The sequence below is a fragment of the Castor canadensis genome, chromosome 2 (assembly GCF_047511655.1).
Source record: "Castor canadensis chromosome 2, mCasCan1.hap1v2, whole genome shotgun sequence".
NCBI classification, from domain to species: Eukaryota; Metazoa; Chordata; class Mammalia; order Rodentia; family Castoridae; genus Castor; species Castor canadensis.
The window spans coordinates 68,798,565-68,822,525 of record NC_133387.1 but is presented as its reverse complement, the minus strand read 5'-3'; the positions used below and the strand labels follow the sequence as shown (position 1 = coordinate 68,822,525).

The 23,961-nt window shown below is 38.4% G+C and overlaps 1 protein-coding gene across 2 annotated transcripts in view; it reads left to right on the top strand.

The window, feature by feature from the left end:
* The window catches only part of Slc26a3 (solute carrier family 26 member 3), a 36,393-nt gene extending 12,638 nt beyond the window's left edge, over positions 1–23,755 (top strand). For both annotated transcript variants that reach the window (XM_020171834.2, XM_074064992.1), the window contains exons 7-21: positions 1,957–2,109; positions 2,528–2,610; positions 5,882–6,029; positions 6,149–6,262; positions 6,365–6,442; positions 9,111–9,206; positions 13,094–13,200; positions 14,354–14,423; positions 14,515–14,607; positions 15,794–15,889; positions 16,412–16,645; positions 18,336–18,390; positions 21,281–21,423; positions 21,680–21,745; positions 23,312–23,755. In XM_020171834.2, the coding sequence (XP_020027423.1) occupies positions 1,957–2,109; positions 2,528–2,610; positions 5,882–6,029; positions 6,149–6,262; positions 6,365–6,442; positions 9,111–9,206; positions 13,094–13,200; positions 14,354–14,423; positions 14,515–14,607; positions 15,794–15,889; positions 16,412–16,645; positions 18,336–18,390; positions 21,281–21,423; positions 21,680–21,745; positions 23,312–23,335 (1,560 nt within the window). In that variant the 3' untranslated portion in view covers positions 23,336–23,755. The remainder of the gene's footprint in view (positions 1–1,956; positions 2,110–2,527; positions 2,611–5,881; positions 6,030–6,148; positions 6,263–6,364; positions 6,443–9,110; positions 9,207–13,093; positions 13,201–14,353; positions 14,424–14,514; positions 14,608–15,793; positions 15,890–16,411; positions 16,646–18,335; positions 18,391–21,280; positions 21,424–21,679; positions 21,746–23,311) is intronic.
* The last annotated feature ends 206 nt before the right edge of the window (positions 23,756–23,961 follow it).

Here is a 23,961-nt window from a genome sequence, read left to right as displayed (position 1 = left end):
AAAAAATTTATTTATTAAGTTATATGTTTTGCTATTTCACATAAATCAAGTCTTTTAGAATTTAAGTTTTTAGGTTTTTCTTTTCTTGTGATGCTAGCAATTGAACCCAGGGCCTCACATATGTAGCCCTCTACCTCTGAATTACACTCCTGGCTTTTATTGACGCTTCTACGTCCTTTATGTGCCACTGTTTATAAAGCAAAAGGAAACTAACCAATAGGTAGTCAGGGCAGTGGTTCTCCCCTCCTCCAGAGGATGCAAAGTAGAAGTATTAAAAGAAAAAATTATAATTTGTAGGGCTGGCAGAGTGGCTCAAGTGGCAAGAGTGCCTGCCTAACAATCATGAGGCCCTGAGTTCAAACTCCAATGCTACCAAAGGAAAAAAAGCCAACCTTAGAGCCAGGTACTGGTGGTTCACACCTGCTATTCAGGAGGCAGAGATCAGGAGGATCGCAGTTCAAAGCCAACCTGGGCAATTAGTTCACGAGACCATATCTCGAAAAAACCCATCACACAAAAGGACTGGTGGAATGGTACAAGGCATAGACCCTAAGTTCAAACCCTGGTACTGCAAAAAAAAAAAAAAAAAAAAAGACTGGTTTTGTGAATTTTAATTGGCTTTATTTGCAATCCTAGAATCAAGCAGCAGAGCAGCAGTCTGTACCAATAATGGTTCAGAATGCTATATCCCACCATGTGGCCTGGTTACATATGGAGCCAGAGAAAAGGAAGTGACATACAGAAAAACTGAAGTGAGGTACAGAGACAGCCAAACTAGTTGCAGCTCATTTACAACTCATGACTATTTAAATATGGTTCAGACAGTTGGTCACTTATGATTGGCAGCTACTTGTTACAAGAGTAGGTAACATTCACATTACACATCGAGTTAGGTTACTATAAAAGGAGAAATCTTTAGGCTAAATCGAAATGTGTACAGAAGCAGCTTTAGGCCAAACTTAATTCCCCCTTTTTGCTCAACCTTTTAATTTTGAGAGATTGACCAAACTTTGAGCATTGACATCATTCAATCACCATCATAAATGAATTTATATGGTCTCAAATTCCACTGGAAAATATCAGAACAGTGGGCCTAGAAAGGTGGCAACCAGAAAACATAACAATAAGGAAAAAAAATGGCCAATGGCAAGCTACTTCTAGATAATCCTTTACCCCCAATACCCCAAGGGTTAATGTAGAGACAACTATCTTTTGAAGCTAACTCAGACTGGAATCTCCTGTTTTTTGGGGAGAGGGCTCCTTTTGTGTTTTGCGATCTCTCTGCTTCCTGAAAGTTTCAGTTCAGTTATGTGTATTTAGCATGAGTGATGCATTTGGATTGGTCTGGTCTATTGCACAGAGTGTAGGAGCTCAGTACAAAACAGTGACTTCTTATAATTTTTTTTAACAACAGACCATGTTCTCAGTACTTCTATCAGGATAGTCTTTGAGAGTTTGAACAGATCTTGCTACTCCAGAGGTGGGGTATTCTGGGTAATTTGGGACCCAGCTTAGACATGTTTGAGCTGTCCAGGGCCTGTGGATATGGAACCCAACTGGCTTCAAGCAGTAAAACTCTGTACAGCACAATTTGGAAACTATTTTCCCAAAATGACCTAGAAAATCAGTTAAGAAATGTGAGGGATTTGAACATTTAAAATCTAGCATTTAAGGGGATATATGCTTTAAAAAATTCTCAGGGATTAGAAGTTATTCATTGGACAGAACAGTAGTGATGGTTGTGAAATAAAAATAATGGACAGAGACCTAGGGACAGAAGAAATCTGTTGTAAAAAATGTGAAAAATATCCAACAAAATTTGACACAAGCCAGAGACCTTCTCAGAAAAACATGACAGAGGCATCTCTAAACTGGTGTGTCACCTACACTGCTAATTTATCCTTTCACTCTCCATGCCTGTCTCTACATTTGATATTCTTGTATTTTAAATTGTAGGTCCTGAAGTCCGTATTCACCCAAATAGAGAAAACTAACATTGCAGACCTTGTGACATCCTTGATCATCCTACTGGTTGTATTTGTGGTTAAAGAATTAAATCAGCGCTACAAAAGCAAACTTCCAGTGCCTATTCCCATCGAATTCATTGTGGTAATCAACTGTCTGAAGAATTTCTGTCCTAGTCTAGTGTGTTCATGTCAAAAACCCTTCAACCATCTGTACAGCAGGTTTAGTGGGGCCCAGAACAACTGTGCAGTTTCTGAATACAATGTTTAGGAGGGTTTTCTCTTCATTCAGAATTTAATAGCTTTCTCTTAGGATTTTGGCATTATTCGTTCAAAATAAGTCAAGAAAGGTGCAGAGAGCAAGACCTCTAAGACCAAACAATGCACTGACCCATCTCAGTTAGTGCTGGGGGTCTCTACCCCAATAGCCAGTGAGAATTGCCTCAGGATTTCTTTAAAACTAACACAACCCAGGCTGGGCTTGGGCAATGATTTTTTTTTTCCTAAGTATGACTCGTAGTTGAATCTCACATTTCTAACTTAGGCAATTTGCAACTTTGCAGACCGTGATCGCAACAGGTGTATCCTATGGCTTTGACTTCGAACACAGGTTTAACGTGTCTGTGGTTGGAGAGATGAAAAGTGGGTAAGTGTGCCTTCCGTGCTAAACTCCAAGCACTAGTAGAAAGTAAGCATCTGCAGCGTAAGGGAGGCTCATTGTGCTTTCAAGGACGCAGCTACGGGAATGTCAGGTCCACTGTACTTAATATCAGGAAGTTTCTCCTTGCTCAGAAGCCAGGCAACAAAAGTAAAAATTAGGAAAGTAGTGAAAATAAATCAGTTCTGCTTATAAGGAAGCATCAGTGAAATCAGATTTCCTTGTCTATAAATGACTATAAACAGCATGTAGTGCTTTGTTTAAGGTTACCAGAGCCAAGATCCAAGGGTTCAAAAGAGACAATGAGGGCACACCGCTTTAACAACCCAGATAGGTACGCTCTGTCCTTTCTCGTGATCAAATTCAAAACAAAGCCAGAGAGCCACTTTAAGCACCACAAATGAATGGGAAGCCCAGTTTGTTCAAGGAATTGAAAATATGTTCTGTTACATATAGTAGATTGAGAAGGGAACCCAAGTTTGTGCTCTCTTTTCTATCTCTGCCCTCTGATCATAGATAGTATCTGTTTCTTTCAACTTCCCTACTAAGGAAAGATTTTCTTCCTGCTTAATCCTAGAAATCAGCATTTATATGTATAGTCTTGAAAATACTCAAAAGCAAGCTGGGTGAGGTGGCTCACACCTGTAATCCCAGCTACTCAGGAGGTGGAGATAAGGAGGAGCAAGGTTCAAGGCCAGCCTGGGTAAAAAATTAGTGATAACTCCGCCCCCATACCCTGATCTCAACAAATAAGCTGAGTGCCATGGTACATCTGTAACTCACCTACACGGGAGGCTATAGGTAAGAGGGCAGATCACAGTCTCAGACCAACCCTGGGCAAAACTGAGAAACCCTACCTGAAAAATAACTAAAGCATAAAAGTGCAGGTGACATGACTCAGGTAGTAGAGTGCCTGACTAGAAAGTGTGAAGCTATGAGTACAAGCCCTAGTACCTCTAAAAAAAGAAAAAAAAATCAAAGCAATATGGTTTGTGGGACTGGGATTTGAACTCAGCTCTATTGCTTCAGCCATACCTCCAGTCCATTTTGCTCTGCTATTTTGGAGGTGGGGGAATCTCATAAACTATTTGCCCAGACTGGCCTCAAACTGCCATCTTCTCAATCTCAGCTTCCCAAGTAACTAGGATTAAGGGCATATGCCACCTGTGCCAGGCTCCAAAGCAAATACTTTTAAGAGGAGATATGTGTATGATTTTTAAAGCAAAAATATATTTTATTGCCAGATTTTCATGTGTTCTACTTAATGAATTGCAAGTATCATCTTTCATTTAAAAAGTTGCAAAATGGAAACTAGGCTGAAACCAAAAGGCTGTTTTTAGGGTTTCTCTCCTTCCTACAATTTTCAAATGATTACATTTAATTTAAATGTCTAAGGAGATATAAGCCACATTAAAAAGTAAACAAATGCAAAATCAAAGAGGGTCTTGTCAAAGTGGAAGGGTTTTGAAAATAAATGATAAACTTTAGATAACCCAGTGATAATCCTGGAGAGATTATTTAGTAAAAGCTCTAAATGTCAACAGTCCTTTCTCCACCACGTGTGGGGCAGAGAAGGAGCTAGTTCTCATTTACTAACCATCACACTCTTCAGAGAGGCAGTGTGACCTAGTGTAAGCTCACGCATTCCAGCTCCATGACCCTGAGCAAATTACTAAACGTGTCTCAATCAACTTAATTGTAAAAATGGGGCTAAAAATAATAGCGATCACAAAGGATTTAGAAGAGTTAATGCATGAGACATGGTTAAGTGTCTTGCCAACAATTAGTGTTCAAACCACATTACTGCTATTGCTAATTTACCACCTAAGTTAGGTACAAGGCACTCAATTTTTTTCTAAGTAATGATTGGGCATTTTTTAAATTTCTCTTGATTGAAAATAGAATATTACTAGAAGGTAATGATTATTAATTATTGCTAATCTGCCACCTTAGAAATTATTTTGTGAGTTCACCCACATTAAAAGCAAATAACTTGACCCAATGGAAGTGCTAGTTGAAATAGTAAAGGAAACACAGAAGATGCACTTAGATTCCAGAGGGATCTTATAAAAATAGAGAGTGGGCACTTTGTATTTCCCAGGGTGTGAATAGTACTCACATTCATTATTTTATCTGATCTTCCCACAAAGCTTTGAAGAGAAGAGAACAGATGTTATTATCTCACTTTACAAATGAGGAAAATGCAGTTCAGTGAGGATGAATCAGTGGCAGAGCCAAGAAATGAAGTCTTGGGGTTGTAAATCTCCATCACACCACTCTGTGGTGTTCAGAAGCCAAAACAAAACAATAATAGTAGGGTTCTGGTTATTTTGGTACAAAGTTCAGCCTTTAATTGTATTGCTGATATTAGATTTCTTTTTAAAAATAACTTTGCAAGCTAACTTTCCAATTTGTAATATCAGCAGGTATGGAATAATAGTACTTCTTCAAAACTAGAGCTGAAAATTTATGATCGAAGCTATTCATAAAACATGGACAAACAAGGCAGAAAAAGATGACTGGGCCCAATTAAGCCACCTCCAATAAGTTTTAGGTCAAAAGCAGATGTTTATAGAAACTGAGCATTTTAGTAAATTAATTTTGAGTTTGAGATGTGCACCTTTACTAATGCCCCTAGTAAATATATTTAACAGCTCTCAGCTCATGAGGCATAAGCACCCTATAAGGTGCACATTTCTCTGACACTTGATCACTTTCAACTAAAATCCACTCTCCATTGGGTCATGGTTGGCTCTGGCAGATCTGTGGAGTGCAGGACAGATGTCTTTTGTAGGGGTCTTCCATGAAAGGTTACTGTCAATGCAGAGAAGACTTTGTTACTTACTTTCCTTATCTCAGAATTGTGTTTGCTCAAAGAGCCTTCATCCATGGATCACTATTAGAGGCATTGTGGAGGATGCTTTGCAACCCAACACACAATACAAGTGAAATCTAAACCACTTTGCACCAAGCTTACAGGGATATAGCATATATAAAAGCATGGGGATGCTGGCAAGATCACATCCAGCTTACCCTTATCATTGGCCTAGATCCTCAGTGTTTCATCAAATCCAGGCAGCATTGCTTTGTAGCAGTAAAGTGGCAAATTCCAAAGTTTTCAAAGAGACTAAATTCTTATAAGTTATACTCCAAAGTAAGACATGGCTCCTAGATCACATCCATTTATTGACTTGCCCCATATTCTTATGAGTTTATTAATAAGTTGGTGACATTCAGATCTGCTAAATTTCAATTTCAGATTTCATCCCCCTATTACACCTGATGTGAAGGTTTTCCAAGCCACCATAGGAGACGGCTTCAGCATTGCCATCGTGGGCTTCGCAGTGGCCTTTTCAGTTGCCAGAGTCTATTCCCTCAAGTACGATTATCCAATTGATGGCAATCAGGTAAGTATTCAACCTTTTCTGGGTCTAATTAGACATTTTAACATTTTGTGCACATAATAGTCTTCTAAAAAAAAAAAGAAGATGCTTCTAAAAAAATTTCCTCCTTGTTCACCTGTCAGGAGTTAATAGCATTGGGAGTGAGTAACATATTCGCTGGGTCATTCAGAGGATTTGCAGGGAGCACGGCCCTCTCCAGATCCGGGGTTCAGGAAAGCACAGGAGGCAAAACACAGGTATTTTGGTGTCTTTGCTGCGAGGGCCATCTTAACATTTAAAACTGGGAAATCCAAGTCAGAAGAGAAGGGTATGTCATGAGAATTGCTTTGTCTTCACAGATTGCTGGCATTGTCTCAGCTATCATTGTGCTCATTGTCATTGTAGCCATAGGATTTCTTCTGCAACCACTACAAAAGGTAATTCTCCTCTCTCTTTGGATTACATCTCTCTCCTTGAGGTGATAAACCTTTGGCTCTCAAATTCTGAAAGCATCAACTAAACTAGGGAAAATGAAGTAATGACAAACTCTCAAGAATTCTCCTTAACCAGTATTCAGTGAGGCAAAACTATTTCCTTTCTCCTGGCAGCGTTTTCTGAATGTTAGGAATGCAGATGGCCCCAACTACCTTATCTGCTCTGCTCTCTGCATGTGCGTAGGGCAGAATATAATTAATGCTTAAAGGGAAGACGCTCTGGCGCTGCCGCTTCAACCTGGATTCACTGAAGTAAGGATTTTCTTAAAGCTCTAGATAATCAGGCCTCTATCTAATGCTGAGAATGGTGCTACCAGCCACACAACCTGGTCTCAGGAATACACCCTGCAACTCCTAGAAGTTTGGTTTGACTCCAAAACCAACAAGTATGGGAGCAAACAGCCAGACACAGGCCTTACCTCTTTATCTTCATGCTCCCCTCTCTGTGACTGTGAGGGGTTAGCTTCTTGTTTATAAATTGCAGTAGCACCTAGATTTAAAAAATAACGTCAGCTCCTGGAAAATACAGGATCACTAGGAAACCAAGTACATTGTTCCTTATGGTTTTAATATGCTTTTGAGGGGGGTCAGGAGCCCTGTAGACCTACTTGTAATCCTGGCTCTGCCATGTAATATCTGTGTGCTTTTGGCCCACCGTCTCTCTGAACTGCCAGTTCTCTGCTTGTAAAACAGGAAGGGAAATAGTATCCTCCCCACAGAGTAGCTGAGAAAATTAAATGAGATAATGCCCAATAGTACTTAACCCAGGTCATTTGTATCATCAATGCTCTGTTACACTGTCTACAAAGTACATAGACCTGTGATCCAGTCCTCTGATGTCTGTTGGTTCTTATCTTAGCGCCTTTTTTTATGTTGGTTGGTAGCTGAAATGTGAAGTCAGTTCCAGGGTTCTGACTTCCAGTGTGACATCCCAAAGAGTCTTGTTGGACAGATCTGTCCAACAACTGCCAAGGAAGAAGTCAAGAAGTCACCAGCAGGGTCTGGTGGAGTTGCTCAAGTCACAGAGCCACTCAGCATGAAGCCCTGAGTTCAAACCCAATACCACTAAAAAAAGAGAAGTCACCAGCAAAGAAATCATACCTACTTAAGCCTTTATATCAATTACAATGTGGATGCCAGGTACCTGGTAAAATCACCCCCCCTTTTTTTTCTATGGTTTCTCAGTGCGCTGTATGCTTTACAAGTACTCTGTTGAATATTTTTATTTCATGGTGCATTGACCAGCTGGGAAATAATGCCTAATGAAAAAAAATATGCCTCTAACATGTGGCACTTGACATATTTTTAAGTCCTGCAAAATGATGAAGTTGATGGTACAGAGTCCTATAAACCCTTCTCCAGTGACCACAGTGGTGACACCTCTTATAGCTGTATACAATATCAAAACCAGGACACTGACATAAGTAAAGTGCTGTTGAGTAGATTATAGACTTTATTCAGTTTCCTCCATTTTTAACTGGCACTCATTTGCATGCAGTTTTCTTTTTAAAGTTATTTAAGACTATTATTTCTTCTAAATAATTACCTGAATCAAATTAACTACTTAGATAGTAAAATATAAAAGTTACTTATGAAGATTAAAAATACCTACCTGGGTCAGTTAAGCAATCTTTGAAATATGAAAATAAAAGCTGTGTTTGGTTTTCTTTGGATACTGTGCTTTTGTGGTATGAAAATAGTCAGTGTATAAATTGCATACTCCACTCGGAATGGAGCAGCTTGAAAGGTGGGTGGAGGAGGGGGTTCCTACCATTGTTTTGGATTCCAAACAAGGATGGTATGCTTGCCATTCAGCATTTTTCACCTCAACTAGCACCACTCCCACAGAGCAATGCTAGCATTCTTCATGTAAAGAACAGGAAGCCTGATGCTTGTGTGGCAGGCTGATTTTACAATCCTGGACCCTCTTAGTGAATCCACCATTCAATGATTGTCAACATCGTGGCTTCTTAAGAGGCTGTGTTGTGTGTGCTTATTACCAATGTGAGGAATTTTAATTCATTAGATCATCCACTTATTCATGGAATATTTATTCAGCCCTCCTTTAGTACATTACCATAGTGCATTCTAGGGATACAACATGGAACAGGACAGAGTCTGCTTAAAGTCTTTGTTAACCTCTCTGTGATCTTTAGCTTCCTCTTACAAAATGGCATGATTGCTAGTTATCAACAAAGGTTTGAATTCTTTTTTTTTTTCAAAGCACAACCCCCATCTCCTGAAATTCAGTCAACAGATGCAAGACTGGCTCTGCTTGGAAAGAATTTATTCCAGTACTTACCTGCCATAGGTCTTAAGATCTGCTTTTCTCTGTCCCAAGGTGCATGTTCTTAAACACTATCAGATCATCTATGGCATAACCACAAGGAGTGGTTCAGCCTTGTCACTATGGTGGAGACAACCTCATGCAGGGGACAGGTCAGAGTCCCAGCTCTGGTGTGTCTAGCATGACATTGCACACCAGAAAAGGGTGTATCCCTTGATATGCTTTGAGGCCCACTAAGGGACTCACATATCTGTAGCCTTCACCTTTGCTTCTACATTGTTTATGTGATTAACCTAAAGTACATCTGGTGTTTATGTTTTTCAGTCTGTTCTGGCTGCTTTAGCTCTTGGAAACTTAAAGGGAATGCTGATGCAGTTTGCTGAAATAGGCAGATTGTGGCGAAAGGATAAATATGACTGTGTAAGTAGACACAATGGCATTTGAGGAAGTGAAATCAGAATGGCAGTTTAATGCTGATGTAAAAGGCATAATTATATTGCAAGCTATGTCAAATTTTGTTTTGATGCATCTGCTTGAAATAACCTTAGTTTATTTTATTTGCTGTCTTTAAATTGCATATTCTAGCAAACATTCTTTCAGATTTTTTTACTTAAAAGGATGGGCTCCAGTGGGGCATGGTGGTGCAGGCCTGTAATCCCAGCACTCAAGAGACAGAGACAAGAGGATCTTGAGTTAAGAGGCCAATGTAGACTATATAGCAAGACCATATTTCAAAATAATAGCTAGCTAGTTAAGCAAATAAATAGGTGCTCTAAATAAATAAGTGGATGAATGGGCTCCTGCAAGTAGAAAGTTCTTCACAAACACTAGTGCAGACTTCCTCAGACCTAGTCTAATAATTCTTGCAGTCATCCTGCATTGTCACAGAAACTCTGAATTTTAAGGCATGCGTTGCTTCTGTTCTTCATTATGTAATATATTAGTTTCTGAAGACCCTGTGAGGAATTTTAATTCTGAGCATTCCTTCTGGAAATACTCTTTCTTTTGGAGTATTATAAAAGAGTATTCTCTACAAATAGGTAAAGAAACGGTCAAAATATCCCTATTTGCAGACGACATGATCCTATACCTTAAAGACCCAAAAAACTCTACTCAGAAGCTTCTAGACATCATCAATAGCTACAGCAAGGTAGCAGGATATAAAATCAACATAGAAAAATCATTAGCATTTCTATACACTAACAATGAGCAAACTGAAAAAGAATGTATGAAAACAATTCCATTTACAATAGCCTCAAAAAAAATCAAATACCTAGGTGTAAACCTAACAAAGGATGTGAAAGACCTCTACAAGGAAAACTATAAACTTCTGAAGAAAGAGATTGAGGAAGACTATAGAAAGTGGAGAGATCTCCCATGCTCATGGATTGGTAGAATCAACATAGTAAAAATGTCGATACTCCCCAAAGTAATCTACATGTTTAATGCAATTGCCATCAAAATTCCAATGACATTCATTAAAGAGATTGAAAAATCTACTGTGAAATTTATATGGAAACACAAGAGGCCACGAATAGCCAAGGCAATACTCAGTCAAAAGAACAATGCTGGAAGTATCACAATACCTGACTTCAAACTATATTACAAAGCAATAACAATAAAAACAGCATGGTACTGGCACAAAAACAGACATGAAGACCAATGGAACAGAATAGAGGACCCAGATATGAAGCCACACAACTATAAGCAACTTATCTTTGACAAAGGAGCTAAAAATATACGATGGAGAAATAGCAGCCTCTTCAACAAAAACTGCTGGGAAAACTGGTTAGCAGTCTGCAAAAAACTGAAACTAGATCCATGTATATCACCCTATACCAAGATTAACTCAAAATGGATCAAGGATCTTAATATCAGACCCCAAACTCTTAAGCTGATACAGGAAAGAGTAGGAAATACTCTGGAGTTAGTAGGTATAGGTAAGAACTTTCTCAATGAAACCCCAGCAGCGCAGCAACTAAGAGATAGCATAGATAAATGGGACCTCATAAAACTAAAAAGCTTCTGTTCATCAAAAGAAATGGTCTCTAAACTGAAGAGAACACCCACAGAGTGGGAGAAAATATTTGCCAACTATACATCAGACAAAGGACTGATAACCAGAATATATAGGGAACTTAAAAAACTAAATTCTCCCAAAACTAATGAACCAATAAAGAAATGGGCAAGTGAACTAAACAGAACTTTCTCAAAAGAAGAAATTCAAATGGCCAGAAAACACATGAAAAAATGCTCACCATCTCTAGCAATAAAGGAAATGCAAATTAAAACCACGCTAAGATTCCACCTCACCCCTGTTAGAATAGCCATCATCAGCAACACCACCACCAACAGGTGTTGGCGAGGATGCGGGGGAAAAAGGAACCCTCTTACACTGTTGGTGGGAATGTAGACTAGTACAACCACTCTGGAAAAAAATTTGGAGGCTACTTAAAAAGCTAGACATGGATCTACCATTTGATCCAGAAATACCACTCTTGGGGATATACCCAAAAGACTGTGACACAGGTTACTCCAGAGGCACCTGCACAACCATGTTTATTGCGGCACTATTCACAATAGCCAAGTTATGGAAACAGCCAAGATGCCCCACCACTGACAAATGGATTATGAAAATGTGGTATCTATACACAATGGAATTCTATGCAGCCATGAAGAAGAACAAAATGTTATCATTCTCTGGTAAATGGATGGAATTGGAGAACATCATTCTGAGTGAGGTTAGCCTGGCCCAAAAGACCAAAAATCGTATGTTCTCCCTCATATGTGGACATTAGATCAAGGGCAAACACAACAAGGGGATTGGACTATGAGCACATGATAAAAGCGAGAGCACACAAGGGAGGGGTGAGGATAGGTAAGACACCTAAAAAACTAGCTAGCATTTGTTGCCCTTAATGCAGAGAAACTAAAGCAGATACCTTAAAGTAACTGAGGCCAATAGGAAAAGGGGACCAGGTACTAGAGAAAAGGTTAGATCAAAAAGAATTAACCTAGAAGGTAACACCCACGCACAGGAAATCAATGTGAGTCAATGCCCTGTATAGCTATCCTTATCTCAACCAGCAAAACCCCTTGTTCCTTCCTATTATTGTTTATACTCTCTCTACAACAAAATTAGAAATAAGGGCAAAATAGTTTCTGCTGGGTATTGAGGGGGGGAGAGGGAGGAGGCGGAGTGGGTGGTAAGGGAGGGGGTGGGGGCAGGGGGGAGAAATGAACCAAGCTTTGTATGCACATATGAATATAAAAGAAAAATGAAAAAAAAAATTGGAAAAAAAAAAGAGTATTCTCATGTCTTGCTATGAGAAGTAGAGTCCATATCTAATCAGGGTCAAAGTCTGTGGTGTAAAAATAACTTGTCTACATACCCTATGATACATGAAGAGCATAAATTAATAAGCTGCACGTGTTTGCTGCTGTTCCAGGTAGATCACACTGTTGGGGAGGGGTTGGTCCTTTTTGGCATACTAAAATTTTTGTAGAGTAGTAGCCATTCATTAAATCAACAGGCCAAGAGTAAAATTAGTATAGGCTTTCCCAATTAATTTGATGAGTTTTTTGGGGGACTGGAGGTTGCAGTGTTGGGAATTGAACCCAGGGCCTGGTGCATACTAAGCACATGCTCTACCACTGAGCTATATGCCCAGTTTTCATTTTCTGATTTTAATGAATAGGCTTGTTCTGGAATTTTTGTTATGACAGAGAGAAGACCCAATCCCATTTCCTTAAGTGGGTTAGGGCTGGGATTAGAAATAAACACACAGAGTAATAGAGAGGGGGTGAATTTGATCAAAATCCATTATGTGCGTGTATATAAATATCACAGATAACCCTTTGTATACTTTATACTAATACAATTTTTTAAATATATAACATTTTTGTGGAATTAAAGAATACTGAACTAGCATTTCTATATCAGCTATTTATAAATATTTGAGATGATTACGAGTAAGCACAGTTCAAAATATGGATGTAAAAGTAATTTTAAAGAGATTAATGCTGATGAAAATTCAAATAATTTTTTAAAAGTTAAGTAACTGCTTAAAAAAAATAATACTCTCCATGGATCTTCTTATATTTGATTGTGTTTCTGTGGCCCAGAACCTGAGCCTACAGAATGACCTCTTGAGACAGGTGTTCTCCTACGTACTTTGCTCCCTGACCCAAAATAACAACTTCTAACCTCTGCTTTTGGCTCAGTAGCCCATGCTTTGTCATAGCCCTGGACCTAAGACATTGTATTTTACTTAAATTATAGTGCATGTGTTGCTTTCTTTTTACAGCTAATTTGGATCATGACCTTCATCTTTGCCATTGTCCTGGGACTCGGGTTAGGCCTGGCAGCAAGTGTGGCATTTCAGCTCCTAACCATCGTGTTCAGGACCCAATTGTGAGTGCTCTGCATCCTGGCAGGCTTTCACCTGCCCAATCAGAAGAGTAAAACTCTTCATCACTGCTTAAGAGAAAAGTAGTTTGGTTGTTAGGCATACTATCATCTCTATCAGGACCAGCGGGAATAGACTTCTCAGGTTGCTCACCTCAAGGCCTGAAGGTTGATAGAATGCACCACCAGTCCAGGAAGGAGACCTGTTTGGGCACCAGTTCAAAAAATCATATATTTCTCTGTGTCTATTGCTCACCAGTAAACCAGAAGTAATTTGGTTCCAAATAGGTTTAATGTCATTGCCTTCAACTTGTTAAACAGGGGAATGTGTTACTGAGAATACCGTGAGACCCTCCAGGTATAGTGAGACTCTCTCTATCTTCATAGTTTCTCAGATCACACACCTACCTTACAAGAATGGAGTTGGACCAGAGAACTTCTCAAAGATCCCTCCAGATCCTAGGATTCCCCAAAGATTGGAATTCTTGATTCTTGATAGTCACATGGTTCAAGCATCTTTCTGATTTCTATTCTTTGTCAGATAATATCACCACTGTGTGATTAGTCAGCCCATGCTGGATTATATGATGTGAGAAGGAGAAATAAGGCCACTTGGGAACCAAGGAGTGCTAGAGCAGAATTTGTTATCTCACTTAAAGTTATTTCTTGACGGATGGAATGTACTGATATTGAAATACATTTGTATTGCTCTTGCACTGTTTTATTCATTTATATTTTTATTGGATTCTTTACTGAGGACCCACCAAACATAGACACAAACTCTACAGTGAAATAGGCAAGTCATTTTACTTCTCCATGTCGTTACTCATATAATTGGTTAACCATGCTGCCTTACCTTGCTGATTAACTGTGATATTCAGAATCAAAGTGACAAAAAACTAAGGAAGTGTTTTGCCAACTGTGCTGTGATAGGTAGGAGACACTAGTTTTGAAGCTATGGGAAGACAAAGCTAAATAAAACAAGGTGTTTGCTCTGCAGGGTATCTCTAGATACCATCTAATGGCATGATGATTCCCCAAACTTTTAAGATTTGAAAAGTAAGCCTTTGTTGATATGCTAGAAAAAGTCAAGGTTAGCCTTATAGTAGGCCTTAACAAGTAGGCACAAATGATTCACTTGGTGTTGTTTTTCCTACAGTCCAAAATGCAGCACACTGGCTAATATTGGAAGGAGCAACATCTATAAGAATAAGAAAGACTATTCTGATGTAAGAGTGATTCATTTTTATCTTTGACTTCCTACAAGATATTACTATGAGTCAAATTGGTACCACCTCATATTTCTTCTCTGTGTTATAGATGTATGAGCCAGAAGGAGTGAAAATTTTCAGATGTCCATCTCCGATCTACTTTGCAAATATTGGTTTCTTTAAGCAGAAACTCATTGATGCTGTAAGGTTTGAGGGTTTATTCAACTTTTTTTTTAAAAAATTCTACTGAGTATCTGAGAATGAAATGTCTGTTCTTTAACAAGAAGGTCACTGAGATCACTTATGTTGAGAATGAGTTGCATCAGAGTTTTTGTGTTCCATGTCCTAGAGCAGGTGAAACTACCTTATAAGGGATCTGATGATATGTTGGGAAGTAAGCCTCTTGATACTAGGTTAATATAGAATCCTCTTATCAAAGTCTGTTGTAAACTAAAAATTATCATACAATTATAAGCTGCTGATTAATAATAGATGATACCTTCTTTTGGGTATCAAGGTCAGGAACCCCAAGGGAGCATTTAATATTTGATTGCATCCTTGGAGAGATTCAGGATAGCAAGTTAGGGTTTTTGTTTGTTGGTTCTTGTTGTTTTGTTTGTTTGTTGGGGCTTTTGCACTTGCAAAGCAGGTGCTCTACTGCTTGAGCCACACCTCCAGTCCATTTTGCTCTGATTATTTTGGAGATGGGGTTTCTTGAACTATTTGCCCAGGCTGGCCTCAAACTACAATCCTCCTGATCTCAGCCTCCCAAGTAGAGCCTTACTATGTAACCTAGGCTGGCCTCAAACTTATGATTTTCCTGCCTCAGGCTCCCAAGTGTTGAGTTTATAGGCATTCACCACCATGCCTAGATATTTTTTATTGTATAATTTGATCCTCCTCCTTTCTTCCTACTCTGAAGCTAAATATTGCAGCAAGAACAGATTTGTGTTGAAAAGGGAGAAATGAAGGTTAGTCCAGTCTAATACTACAGTTATAAAATAAAATCATGTAAGAATAAATTTTATAAAGTATAATCATAAACTTTAATAGAGCCAAATACTAATTAGGTGTCACCTATACTTAACAAATAGAAAATAAGCAAAAATTCCAAACACAAACAGATTGAAATAATATTTAAATCTATTCATGAATCAATTATGGATAAATCCTGGACTATAAGGAGGTTTTTGAATTTTGATAATATCATACAGGCTAAGCAAACCATAGGCTTGACACAACACTATTGGTCTTGTTTAAAACTTTAAAGTTTGTGTCACAAATATCCTCTAGGTCCTAATCCCTCAACCCACCCCAGCTAGTTATTACAATTATGCTATATAAATAGCAGAATATTCACTACTCTCATAACATGAGTGGTTTTTCAGGTTGGCTTTAGTCCTCTTCGAATTCTACGCAAACGCAACAAAGCTTTGAAGAAAATTCGAAAACTGCAGAAGCGAGGCCTGCTACAAGTGACAAGTGTAAGTTTCCTGATCATGTTCTCATGTGTTATGGCTGACAGCTTAGTAAAACATAATTCAAGCTGTTAGTTCCATTACTTTAAATGAAATGCCAGACAAGTAAGGTATTCCATGTGTCAATGTCATTTTTAAAACGTGTTTTGCTGTTGTTCTTGTTGTTTGTGGTAATGGGGCTTGAGATCAGGGCCTTCACCTTGAGCCACTCCACCAGCCCTTTTAGTGATGGGTATTTTTGAGAAAGGGTCTCACAAACTATTTGCCCAGGCTGGCTTTGAACCGTGATCCTCCTGATCTCTGCCTCCTGAGCAGCTAGGATTACAGGCATTAGCTACGGGTGCCTGGTTAAAATGCGTTTTTGAGGGTCTCAATTTTTTATTGTCCTGATAAAGTACCAGACAAGTATCTCTAATTCCTTTGCTCTACCCAATTTTGAATCTTTGCTTCAAACGTTCCTGGTAATTCTTGACATCCACACATTTTTCACAATCTGAATGATCATGCATATATTACCCTCCCCTGCAGAAAGGGTTCATATGTACTACTGAGAGTCTAAGGGAGCCCGATGAAGAGCTAGACAACAATCAGCTGGAAGAACTGGACCAGCCCATCAATACCACAGACCTGCCCTTCGAGATCGACTGGAATGAGGATCTTCCTCTCAACCTGGTGGTCCCCAAAATCAGCCTCCATAGCCTCATTCTTGATTTTTCAGCAGTGTCCTTTCTTGATGTTTCTTCAATGAGAGGTCTCAAAACGGTAATTAATTGTTTTCTTAATGGGAGCAACTAATCATTAAAGGTAAAAATTGTATTGATGGACAGATGTTCCTTTAGATAATATACAATTAGAAGTAAATTTTAATCTTACACTATTTCATAAAGAGATAGAAGTGATGAGGAGTGTTCAGTGGACTCTTTAGAAGTGTGTTTCCCACCAGGCACCAGTGGCTCATGCCTGTAATCCTAGCTACTCAGGAGACAGAGATCAGGAGGATCACAGTTCGAAGCCAGTCCAGACAAATAGTTCACCAGACCCTATCTCAAAAAAAAAAACCTTCACAAAAAAGGACTGGTGGAGTGGCTCAAGGTGTAGGCTCTGAGTTCAAACCCCAATACTGCAAAAAAAAAAAAAAGTGTATTTCCCAAGACCACATACAATTGTGAAGGCAACCAAACATACACTTGTAATGTGTGTGGAACCTCCTGATAAACAACTGCTCTCACACTCCTAACAAATCTGGGCATCAGCCACGGTGCTTTCAGACCCCTGTGGGCATTGCACCTAGATTATCCTGAAATCAGACATCTGGAAATGTTGGTGGGGTGGAATAGTGAGTCCCTTTGTTCTGATCCTCATCCATTATAAGCTGATAAAATTTCACGTGGCTACTTAAAAGTAAGTCTAAAAATAGTTATATGAAAGAACAAATGTCACATGTGATTTAAAAACAGGACTAGAACAAGTAGGTTGTAGCCGTTTCTTTCCATAGTCTTGTCAGCATTTCTAAAACAAATGAGCGTCCAACAGAAATGCAGAAGCATAAAGAAAATTTAAGAAATTCTCCATCTTCCTCTATTTTTCTTCAGTTTTCACAGAAATCTAAGTGAGCTGAATTTAGATGAACTCTATTAAGGATGGGTGAGCTAGATATAAAATTAGAAAACTGAACCAATTTAGTTCTCTTCTGACTTAAATTTTAAAATATCGCATAACTCTCAAGATTGTTTGCTTTTTCTTTTTTTCTTAGTTTTTATTTTTGTTTAACTTAGGAGAAAACACACATACACTACATTCTTTTAGTCTGAACAGTTTAGCATACAGGACAAGGACTGATGGGCTTTTTTTTTTAAAAGACCTAGTTCTTAGTGCAGTGACTTGCAGAAGTTCTAAAAGTGTTAATTGATGATGGTGATATATTAATGATCACCTAACTTGATCAACAGTGGAAGCTACTTTTCTTATTTTGTATAATCTTGTATCACTGCTGGTATTTGTTTTTAGCCTAGAGACCCAGAAACTGGATAAAGATTCCTTGGTGATAGATACATGCAGCCACTGTGGATAGGAACAACAAGCAGCTATTAGACACAGTGTTTTGTTTTTCAGTTTTGTCTTGATAGGAAGCTCTGGTCCCAATCATCCCTATACAGAGTACTATGTTAAAATTTAATTAGAACTGATCTTGTGAGTTTGAGTCAGAACATTTTCTAATACTTCTCCCAAGAATGACCATTGTTTGCATCTTACTGAAAAGGCAGGCTCTTCCCTTCAGGTTTATTTTTTTCTGTTATGCAGCTTTTGTGTTTAAGTTTAGTACTTACTTCTTCTATTATCACTTTTCAAAATGTAAAAAGTTCTGAAAGTAATGTATGACCGTAAGATAGGAGTTTTCTCTGTTTCTGACAAGTGAAACTGCTCTAAAAAGGTATGCCTTTTTTTTTAACAGATTTTGCAAGAATTTATCAGGATCAAGGTAGATGTGTACATTGTTGGAACTGATGGTAAGTTCTTTGATTTATGAGACACAGTCTTGTTATTTTAAGCTAGAGATCCTTCTGCTGCTGCCTCCCAAGTGCTGGAATTACAGGTATGAGTCACACACCTAGCTAAAGATTTAGTGGTGCTTCCACCACCCCCAGTGCTGGATATTGAACCTAGAGCCTCAAGCATGCTAGGCAAGTACTCTACCACTGAACTACATCCCCAGCCTAGTTTCTTTTATTTCTATTTTTTGTTCTAAGAGTTGCTTCAGGCTCACTGCTAATGCTCAGTCTAGACAACCTCTCTCCAAAAGAACAGGTATTTTATGTGATCATCAAGAAGGAAATCTAATTTTCAGCTGACCCAACAAAAATCCCCATGGAAAGAGCATCTTTAGTTCTAGCTGTGTTAATATGTGATTCAGTGAATTTTTGACTTGAATCTGAGTTTAATAGGTAGTAGGAGTAAATGTGCGATTTTTCACTCTAAACTTGTTGAAAAAGTAGTTTTCTGTCTTCCTCCCCTCCTTTGCTTTCCTTATTCTATAAAAACTCGGTTTCAGCTTCTGCTTGCTGATGAGGCCACCTCTGCCAAGGTTATCTACTGGTGACTTACAGTTTGTCAAGATTAATGGCCTCCTTCTCTGCCTCCTCCTACTGGTGTTTACTTGAGTGTTTGGCCCTTTCTGTAGCATTTTCTTTAAAACTCTCTTCCTCTCTGACTTCTGTGAGCCCATTCATCTGATTTACCATACACCTCTCAAGTAGAACCTCAGTTTATGACATTGGCTCCTCTCCCACCCCTGGCAGAGGGTTTTCCCCAGGCTTCAGCCTTCAACTCTACAGTTCTACTTCCGTGGACTCTTTCTAGTCACTCTCCTCCAAACGTATGACTTCAAGTATATCTGCATGTTAATGGAGTCCCCAAATTACCTCCAGCCCAGCCCTTTCAACTGTATGTCCCCAGGCACCTCAGATACATGTATTCAAAACTGTATATATAGCTCTCTCTCCCTAAACGCCTTCTTCTTTCCTTTCTCAGTCACTGCATCACTACTCACCCAGTTGCCCATAGTAGAAATTCTAGAACCATCCTGAATTTCTTTCTCCTTCGTCAGGTCCTAGAAATATTTCCTCTTAAATCAGTCTCATTTCTAGAGCCTAATCCAGACCCTTACTTCTCTTATCAAGGCCTTCTGGAAGATGTTTTAATCAGTGTATTTGTCCATTTCTAGCATTCTCTCTCACCTCATTTTTCTAAATAGAAAATTCCTTCAAGAATTTTTTCAACAATACTGTGAAGACTTCTCTTCTTTCCCAGGCAAAACAATAGGTCTTCATACTTTTTGCATCTGAGTACACACATATCACATTATTTTGTATTTCTGCGTTTGTGTCCCCAGTAGACTATGATCTTTTGTGGGGCAGGTATTGGTCTTGTTTTACCTTCTTATTCCCTGTCTCCCACCTAATTCCTAGGACATGACAAACATTCAGTGAGGACCTACTGAGTATCTGCCACTGGTTGACCATTGTTCTGGGTGTAGACACAGCAGTGACTGATAAGCCATTGCTCACATGAGGCACATAGTCTGTGGAAAGGCCAAATAATAAGCAAATAGAACCATATTTCAGATAGTGATAGTACAGGGTTAGGAGACACCGAGCAATGGACTGTACTGTTTTGGACTAGTGATCAGGGATGTCCAGTAATGTGATATTTGAGTGGAGACTGGAATGAAGTGTGGGCATCAATCTTGACAGTATCTCAGGGGAAAGCATTTTAGGGAGAGGTAACAATTGGCACATGGGTCCTCAAGGAGGCAGAAATTGGCATCTCCAATCTCTCCTTCTCCTGCTGCTTCTGTTGCCTGGCATCCCACTCAGTCTAACTGACATCATCATCAGTTTCCTTCCCATCCCCTCTCCCTCAGTTACCTGTTGAAAGCTTGCTTTCCAACTCCATCTTTTGTTCCTTCTCTCCATCTTTCTCTAAATTCTAGGCACTATAAAATGGTATCTGCTGAGTCAAGTTTTCTGATACCCTCCAAAAGCAAACAATCTTTACCAGCTTTCTCAGAATTTCCATAATACATGTCCTGAACCTCTCATTCATTCAACAAAAATGATCTGAGAACCTTTTATGTACCAGCATCACATTTAAAACTAAGAGAACAAGAAAGAGGAAAAAACTATACACTGCCCCTTGACCTCATTATTTTCCTTTTCCTTTCAGTACTATAGCTATAAATAAATGTTCTATCTTCCTTGAGGGCAAGATTCAGGTCTAATTTACCTCTTGATCCTCTTTATTAACTCTGCCAGAGCTTTGCACAAGGGAGACATTAAGTCTTATTTGGTTGACTGACCTGTGCAAACAAATGCTAGTTAATGCCTAAAAGAAGGGAATTTCTGAAAGGTGATGTAAGATACTAAGGAAGATGTTTCCTAAGAAAAACCAACCAATTTGGGAAAATGGTTGGTAAGAAACTGGTAAATATAGGTCTGCCCATCAACAACAAACATCTAAAAGAATGTTTCCTATTTTGGAAGAATCGCAATTTTTAATGATAAGCCTCACTTGATGTTCCAGTCATTAAATAGGGACATTAGCTCAATAGGCTACTGCTTAAATAAAAGTGAATTAATTTTCTTTTAGGACTGCTTAAGGTCTTCTCATTTGAACCTTTTCGGCTCATTGGGGTATTAATTATGTATGCATGTGTATTAGAAAGGTATTCTTCAATTCCAGAAGATATTGCACTAATGATACATGGGTATTGTGCCACCAACACCTAACAAATATCAATAAAATGCACATTCACAAATGGAATTTCAAATCGCAAGCCTCAAGAAATCTATAATCAAACAATTACTTCCTCCTAAGTGTTATGTTTACTTTGTTCTCTAGATGATTTCATTGAGAAGCTAGCTCGGTGTGAATTTTTTGATGATGAAGTCACGGACTCAATATTTTTCTTAACAATCCATGATGCTGTTTTGCATATTCTGATGAAGAGGGATTACAGTACTTCAAAACTGAATTCCAGTCAGGTACCAGCTCTGATGACATTCACATCTGTAACCAGCTATCTGCACTTCTTAAGTTTTTCTTTATATTTCAACATCTTTATTTTTTTATTCATTTATTCACATGTGCGTACATTGTTTGGATCATTTCTCTCCCCGCCCCCCACCACCCTCTCCTCCCCTCCCACCCTCGCTTCCAGGCAGAATCTGTTCTGCCCTTATCTCTAATTTGTTGAAGAGAAGACACAAGCATAATCTATATTTCCATTCTTTTTCTCAGGAAAAAGAAATGAAATTTGACTTTACCATCAATACAAATGGAGGATTACGTAATAGGGAATGTCAGGTAAGATTCTTCAACTGATTTATCTTCCTCCAAATGTTGCAGCAAAAAAAAAAAAAATTAAGTAGGACATCTTCCATTTGAGCCTCTGTTCCTCATCTCTAGAAATCAAAGGAATGCCACCAATCTCAGGGAATATTGAGGAAAATAAACTCTGGCCACTTTTTTTAAAAAGATGGGAAATAGGAAAGAGGGTCTGTATTAATATAATATTGAGCATGTCTTTTTGTTTTTCAAAGTACCTACAACCATCAACTTATTCTAGCTGTATAATAATCCATGCGGCAAGGAAGATACTGCCATAAATTAGTGATGAAGGCGACAAACTACCACACCCTCCTGACATTCAGGAGCATGGGAAGTTTGTAGTCAAGTCCCTTTCCTTCCTTACTAGAATGAGTTGACAATCATTTAACTGGATAGTTCCATTTCATTCTAGAACATTCACTTCTAAAACATTCAGACCTTTAAGTCAATGTTTCTGTCATAGGCCATGGTAGGTGCATTATATTCATTATTTTAATCCTTACAGTAATATACAAAGAAGGTATCTTCAAGTTAGAAATGAAAAAGTTGGGAAACAGGCTCAGAGAGCTTAACTAATTTGCTTAAGGTCACAGACCAAGTAACAGCAACAGCACTTAACTAAGATCTATCCAATGGCAAGACCTGTGTTCTGGTCACTATAGTATACCACCTCTATCCTTTGGTGAAAGACTAACGGATTGAGTACTGAGACGTAATCTAAGTACTTCAAGTACAGGAGGTGACTAGAGGTAGTTCTCCTAAATGAAGAGATGTCTAAGAATAACAAACAGGAATGTAGGTTAGAAATGAAGAGATGTATAACATAAGATAACCCTGGACCAGAGTGTTATCAAACAGCAAAGGTCAAATGAAAAGGTCATTCCAGAAATTTAAATAGACCTAAAGTGAGAGGAAGGCCTGGGTAAGTGCCATGATGCTGTCTCCCAGCAGTGGAATCCAGAGAAACCCAACCTCAGCACCTTGCCTGAGTACCCTACTTTAAAAAAAAGCTTCATCCCAGAAACCTCCTCCCCAGTAGCTGGATTCAGAATTGTCATTAAGTAATCAGGGATAAAGCATAACAGCATTCAAAGCTGATCTCTGATGCCAGCTTTTGAACCAATTAACAACAGAATACAGTCATCACCAAGCTCTATCTTGGCTTCTCATATTTAAAAACAGAAACCTTTAACCTCAGTTCCTGGCTATGCTCAAAGGAAGATAAGTCAGCAGTGACTGGGGGTAAAAGTTGAATGTGCCTGGCCAGCACACATGGACCCTTGGAGTTCATGTGGCCCCTGAAACAAATGTGAAAAGATACATTGCTACAACATATTGTACTGTTATTTTGATTAAGTTAGTCTTTGAGACACACATATTAAACATAATATGTGTTAATCAAGTAGTAAAGAAAATTATTTGATCATTAAAATTCAATACAAAAATTGTTTAACTGGTAAACTCTAGCTCTTAAGGTATAAGTTTTAAAAGGAGTAGAACTTAACAAATCTTTTAAAACAAGAACTTTCTGTCTTCTTCCAGGTACCAGTTGAAACGAAATTCTAATCAAACTACAAATTCAGAAGACTCCTAATCTGTCACATAAAGAACAACTTTATACCTAGAAAGTTATTGATAAGTTCATACATTGTATGAAGAATATTTTTGACAGAATTATGTTTCAAACTTTGGAACGAGATTGTTCTACATGGTATATTTTTCACATATCTAGTATGAAATTATGTAAATACTCATAATTTTATACCTTGTAGATTTATCAAGGGAAGAAAATTATTTTGTTTATATATATTTTTGTAGCACTGACAGATTTCCATCCAAGTCACTGCCTTCATGTATAATGTTCTGTGGTATATTTATACCCTGCTTTGAATCTCATAATTTATACAGGTCGTGCTAACATATCTCCATTTTAAAAAATTCAGTTGTACAGCAGATGTGTCTTATTAAATTTGTAACTTTCTGAAACATGCTTGCTGTGAGTCCCTTTTATAATGTTGTGATCAGAAAACTGCTACATAAGAATCTTTTAGCAAAACCACTGTAATGAGACTTCTTGGTCCACATTTTATGAATATCACTCCAGCTTTTTTAAAGCATCTAACTTTTATCCATGTTTAGACACAATCCTTGTTAGGCCGTATCTGTAATTTTAACTAGTCTTTAAGGCAAAA